The 6,920-nt window shown below is 41.6% G+C and overlaps 1 protein-coding gene across 1 annotated transcript; it reads left to right on the top strand.

Moving 5' to 3' along the window:
- Positions 1-3,070: 3,070 nt before the first annotated feature.
- LOC121754541 lies at positions 3,071-4,812 on the top strand. Its single transcript, XM_042149882.1, has 2 exons — positions 3,071-4,033; positions 4,168-4,812. Exons 1-2 carry the CDS (start codon positions 3,071-3,073, stop codon positions 4,810-4,812), a joined length of 1,608 nt encoding a protein of 535 aa, XP_042005816.1.
- The last annotated feature ends 2,108 nt before the right edge of the window (positions 4,813-6,920 follow it).

The following is a 6,920-nucleotide window of genomic DNA, read 5'->3' as shown; positions in this document are numbered from 1 at the left end:
ATATATATATATATATATATATATATATTAAAAATCCCAATAACAATAATAAAATTGTATAAATATTTAATACATAAAGTGCCAACATAAATCCTATAATTCAAATCCAATTCAACTTCTTGCATACTGATTTCCACTAATTTAACAATTCTAGCACTTAGAGAAGATAGAAGATGAATAATTACCCTTTCGCATTTTTTCAAAAAATATATTCCATTTCTATATAAGAAAAAAGACTAAAGTCCCAATTTGGTCCTTAACATATTGCGTTTTTTTTTATTTTGGTCCAAAACATTATCTTTGAATTATTCGGTGCCTCACATTTGAAATCGGATCACATTTGGTCCATTTTGGACGGTTCCGTCAAATTTTTGACTGTTTTAATTATCGGGTCACAAATCCGTCACTAACTGGGAGAAACTGATCCGTCCCTAATCCGTCACAAATCCGTCACTAATCCGTCACTAATCCGTTACTACGTACACATGCATAAAATTAGTATTTGTAAAGTATATAAATATGGTATTTACTTTATTAGACGTTATAATTAAATGAAAGTGTATGTAATTGTGTACTTATAGAAAAAGAGCCAAATTTTATTAGGTTACATATAGAAACATATAAATACGTGTCCGTCGATTTTCAACAATAAAATGTAGGAGTACTACTTTTTGGTACCACTTAATATTCTATATTTTAGTTAGGAGTGAACTGCACAAAATACCCCTAACTTTTCGCTGTGTAACAGCAGACACCCCTAACATCTAAAAATCACAACACAGGTATCTAACAAAATATATAATCACGAATGAGGTTTTTTCGGACCATAGTACCCTCAAGGGCTAAAAGGGCAAATGCGACCTTTTGCGTATTACACCTGCTGCATGAACTGTGGATGACGCCGCCTCTGTGTGATGTGACCTTGAACATCATTTCACCTGTCCTCTCTCTTCTCTTCCCAAGGGACGCCTTAATTTGAAATTTTTGTTTTCGTTTGAAATTTTAGTTTTTGTGCCTTAGAGGAATGGGCCTGCAATGATATTTTAATTTTTGTTAATTAAACTCCTACAACTTTTCCGCTCTCTTCCATTTCCCTCCATTTCAATTTCATTCACTTCGTCATTTTCCCTCCCATCTCTTATCTCACGCTCCATTTTTCATCAATGCCGCCAAAACGGAAGCGAGGCACCGCTGTAGCTTCCTCCTCCGGTGCGTCCACCTCCCGTAGGTCTTCACGGAACAAAAAGAAGACGCCAGCGCCACCGGCTGAGGCATCATCACCATCACCTCCGGCATCACCTAGACACGGTCGCGGACCGGAGATAGTCGATGTAGACCCAGAAACATGGGACATCCGCGATCCTCTGTTGGATTTCTTTGTCCCGGAGGATGAATATAGTAAGTTGAAATTTAAAAATGCTTGTGTCTTTTGAGTGTGATGGCGAGTGTGATTGTGTGAAATTGATTTTTGTGAAATTGGTTTGTTGATTTAAATTTGGAATATTTCTAACTCTAAATAAACCCTAACAGAGGATAAATTCGGGATGTTTTCTGTTGCTTTTCATCACGGAGGGTCACTCTTCGAAATCAATGGGCATAAGAAGTATGTTGGGGGGCAAGTGACATTCTTTGACTTTTGCAATATTCTCCAATTTGAGCTCTTAGATCTGTCCAGTATGGTGGTGCGGTTGAGGTATCATAGGAAAACCATTTGTGAGTTCTATTACGTTCATACAAAGTACAGTCATGACTGTACCGGCGTGGACATAGGAGGGCCATTGTTGCCCATTACTGACAATGAGAACCTGGAGCCTTTTCTGGAAGTCGAGGCTACTAGCACAAAGCTAGTTCACATTTATGTGGTGGAGTTAACGGCGGCGGCTGCCCTACTGAAGAAGCGGCAGGAAGAAGCACAGGAGTTACTAGAGTTTGTTAGTTCTTGTAAAAAAAGCAAGGTGGTCATTGAAGAAATAGACGAAGGAGAAACAGTTGTGCTGAAGCGTAAAACGAAAACGAAGAAACAGCGGAACCCATCGGCACCACCATTATTGATGCTTGAGTGGTACCCTAGGGATGTCGAGTTTGAAGAGTATTTGACCAAAAGTTTAGAAGACAAACGTCGGGAATGGAAGAGGGAAGAGGAGGCAACACGTAAGAATCTGTTGGACGCATTTGCAACTTGTAGTACAGATGGAGCACAATCGGCACCTACTGTGGTTGATGAAGAGGTTGAGGTTGAACAGAATGATGCACTTGGAGTTGTTGGACAAGGAGAGGTCCATGCATGCGAATCCTTAGTCGACCATGCAGAGGTTAGTACATCATTTTGGATTTTGTTTGGGATTTCAGTTTTATGTTTGATATGCATATGTGATTAATCATTTTTGTCAGATTAGACAATTAAATCACTCTGACCAAGATTTACAGCATGAAGAAGAGGCACTTGTAGAACCTGCTAGTGTGGCAGAGGTTAGTGCACACCCTTGTACAACATTAGCGATTTATGTTTGTATGTATGGCGTTCAGTTGTGATTTTATGTTGAAATCAGAAGGGGCAATCAATTCATAGCTAAGACTATCAACATGTTGAAGGCAATGTGTACAACCCGGCCATGGATTTTTCAGAAGTCAATCAATGTCAACTGCAGTCGGATGTTCCCATTATCGAGGAGACTGGACCTGAAGTACAAGCTGGCCCTGGAGTGCAGGCTGTACCGGAAGTACAGGGTGGACCCGAAGTTGGTGATGGGCCGGAGGTGGAGCCTCAAGAGGAGGTATACATTCCGTCGGTTGAGTACGTTCCGGACGGCTGCTAGCTCCATAACGTGGGACCGGCGATTGATGATGAAGATGTGGCGATAGACCATTTTATCTCGTTGGCGCACATGTGCCGAGATGAGCAGCTGTTTACTTCATATTACGAATCCATTTTCCAGCAACAACCTGCGAATCAGGACCCAGAGAATGTAGACCAGCTGGGTGACGGCAAAGCCGAGCCAGGGTCAGGGGGGTCAGGGGGTCAGGGGATAAACGGCGGAGGAGGTATTCGCCTTATATGGAAAAGCCAGACATGACAGATAACCCACTATTTGAGAAAGATTTTGAGGACGAGCTACACGATAATGATGACCTTGAAGATTTGGAGGGTTTGAAGAAGAGTGGGTTAAAGTTTACCCCGTTTAAGCTCATCCCTAATGTGCTACCGTTGTGGAAGCCTGGTGATGTTTTTAAGCATAGAGATTTCTTCTATGATGTGTTGAGGCAGTATGCTATAATGACCAGGAGGCAGGTGCACGTGAGGAGAAATGATTGGGACAAACTTCGTGTGATTTGTAAAGGGCAAGGTTGTGAGTGGTATGTGTGCTTAAGGAATTTCGAAGTACACAACGGACATGATTATGTGGTGATGAATATGCAGCGCGATCACGCGCACACATGTTCTCAGGTGTTGGATTCGAAGTGGCTGACGGCAAAGTGGTTAAGTGAGCGTTACATAGAGAAGATCAAAGCCAACCCTCACATACCACTGGCCCCTATCCGGCAGTGTGTCGATGAAGATTTAAGGCTGAAGATAGGCCGGATGAAGGCATATCGGGCCAGAGAGCACGCACTGGACGGCATATTCGGCTCTGCAGCAACCCAATACATGATCTTATTCAGCTACAAAGCCGAATTGGAGAGGACGCACCCTGATTCCTCCATACATATACATTACGAGAATACGAGGGATTCTGGTGCAGTGGGTCCGAGATTCCTCCGGTTCTACTGTTGTCTAGGCCCATTGAAGAAGGGATGGATGCAGTTCTGTCGGCCCATTATCTTCTTGGAAGCTTGTTTCTTGCGAGGAATGTATAAAGGACAGCTCATGTCAGCAATCGGAATTGATCCCAACAATGGCTGGTGGCCGATTGCGTGGGCTGTGACTGAGGCCGATAGTTATGCCCAGTGGAAGTGGTTCTTGGAGTACTTGTCTGATGACCTTAACTTGCATGCAAATTGCCTAAGATACGTGTTTATGTCTGACCAACAAAAGGTATATGGCCGGCGTGATTTCAATATTACTTAATGTACTTATTATGTGATTACTTTTCATCTGTGTTTTGATCCATACATTACGTACTGGAATTGTGATTTTGTGAAACTTTTTGTTTTGTTGTGTTACAACAGAGCCTTGCAAAGTTGATAGTTGAGGAATTCCCACAGAGCAAGCATCGCTTCTGTTTTCAACACATATATAACAATTTCAAGAAGAGATTTTTTGGCAAAAATTTCAAAGAAAGGTTATGGGAGATTGCCGCGACTACCACCATCGAACATTTTATGGATAAGATGGATGCTCTGCAGACCGAGTACCCCCAAGCACATCAGTGGCTTTCTGGAGTTGCTCCCAAAGAAAAGTGGGTAAAGGCATTTTTCTCTCCACATACTTGTTGTGATGTGCTCCTCAACAATATTTGTGAGACATTCAATTCGAAGATTGCATTGGTGCGAGAAAAGTCAATTATCAGCATGTTGGAGGACATTCGAACAAGTCAAATGGAAAGGATACAGATCAGAGGCCAGTGGATCAAAAGCTACGATCACGCAGTCCCTCCGGTTATCAAGGAGCTTGCGGATAAGTGGTACGCGTGGGCTTCGTCATGGAGGGCTACATGGAACGGACAGTCTTCGTACCAAGTATCAGGGCCGGCTGGCCAATATGTTGTCAACATGTGCGATTTTACATGCTCATGCAGATTGTGGCAGCTAACCGGAATTCCGTGCACACATGCTATCGCCACAATCAACAAGATGGGTGATGATGTGACGTGACACGTCTCCCGATATTATTTGAAGACAACAATGATGATGCTGTACGAGAATGTCCTTTACCAAATCAATGATGGTGTGTTGGAACTGGCGCCCCCGAGGTCAAAGCGACAGCGTGGTAGGCCGAAGAAATTGAGGCGTGAGGAGACACAGATTCGTCTTCATGCTGATGGAAGTGAGTCATTGCGCCGAACATTCGTGATGAAATGTCGCCGGTGCGGTCAAGAAGGTCATAATAGGAGGACATGCAGCAATGATCCTCGGACAAATGCTCGTTCTCAGGTTCAGGAGACTTCGCAACAGAACGAATCGCGTCAGTGTGAAGAGAGTACTTTGCCTGCGGTAGTATTCAATAAGCATCTATCACTATATTTTCTACTCGTACACAGTGATTTCTCTCTCGTATATACTTACTATATCATTAATTGTTGCAGCCTAATGTTTCGGATCAGGGACCTAGCAATCGAACCAGGACTCAACCTCAAAGATGTGGCCGCCGCGGTGATCAAGATTGGCTGGCCTTACGTACTCTTAAAAAATTGGTGTTGGTTTCTAATGGGTGAACCCTTTGTATGTTTCAATATCCGTGTTTGGTTAATATTTTGGTTATATTTTATGGAAAACATGATATGATTTGTATGTTAACGAAGTGTTGTTACAAACTGGTTTGTAAAAAATGACTAGTATTTGTAGTTGCTATATCTCATGAGTGGCATCTGATCCAGTTGCTGATGAGTAACTTCATTCGTGATTTCAGTCATAGTTTAGTAACTTCATTCGTGATTTCACTCATAGTTTGTGTACAATACAACGGTTGTGATTTCAGTCATAGTTTAGTAACTTCATTCGTGATTTCACTCATAGTTTGTGTACAATACAACGGTTGTGATTTCAGTCATAGTTTAGTAACTTCATTCGTGATTTATGGCATATTTGAAAACGTCTTCATTCCTGCCTTAACAAATGATGAATGAATGAAAACAAAACGTAATGTAATCTATCAACATCCGAATATAACGGAGGAGTGAACACGACATAACATAGCTTTGTTATAACAAAAGTAGCAAAATTACAATGATTAAAAACAAGATTGTGATTTTTAACTTTCAGAAAGTTGTTGTCGTTTTAGCAATTGTTAGCGTCAATGCTTCACACTCTTCAGTTTTCCTGCCCAGTTGTAACTTCAAGCCTTCAAACTCCACAGTTTTCATGCGCAATTTCTCTTGAAGAACACCCTCAAGTACCGATTTCGCTCGAAGTTCAGATTCCAATCGGTCACGCTCAAGTTTGACTCTCTGAAAGTAACTGTCTTGACTTGGGGATAGACTCGCATCAAACCATCGAAAAAACTTGCTATCATCTTCCTGCATAATACTTTCTCATAAATTTTGCCAACAGAATTAATGGGAAAACGACCAAAAAAACATGAGTTTAACCTTCCATATTGGGCAGCGATAGTAAAGTCTACCGAGGTTAGCAGCCGTCCTTGAAGTTACAAGCTCTGCCTGAAGATCGTGATTACAACTCACTATTTCAGGACGAGGCCGATCCCAATTGAAGCTGGAACCGAAGGATTTAGTAGAAGAAGAAGACATTTCAACACGCCCTGAATTCAATTCAACAATACAAAATTTCAAATCAGAAATGCAATATCGTCGAAATATGGCCCATGGCACAAAAATTAAAATCATAATTCCATCTACCCAACTGTAAACTTCATCCAAGAATTGCAAAATTTTCAACTGCCCGACTGTAGCCCTACAGACGGAAACCCTAGCCCAAATCGAGATTCAATCGCCTAAACCCTTGTATACAGTAAATTTAGGGGATTCCATTCCAGATGTAATACCCAAAATTCCAGTTTCCGCACATATGAAATCCCCTAAAATGTGGATACCACTGTAACCCTACAGCCACAAACCCTTGCCGATCAAACCGAAGTGGAACGATGGAAAGATGAAATGTGATTGTAAAATACACACGTTACAACTTACATATAGCAAACCGAAATGTAAGGAAGTGGATCGAGGGAAAGAAAAAATGTAACAAGGTGGAACGCGAGAAAGATGAAAGGTAAAATGAAGTGGAACGACAACGAGAAAGATGAAATG

Source organism: Salvia splendens, chromosome 11, assembly GCF_004379255.2.
Source record: "Salvia splendens isolate huo1 chromosome 11, SspV2, whole genome shotgun sequence".
Classification (NCBI taxonomy): Eukaryota; Viridiplantae; Streptophyta; class Magnoliopsida; order Lamiales; family Lamiaceae; genus Salvia; species Salvia splendens.
The sequence above is the reverse complement of the archived record's forward strand: the minus strand, read 5'-3'. Positions and strand labels throughout refer to the sequence as shown.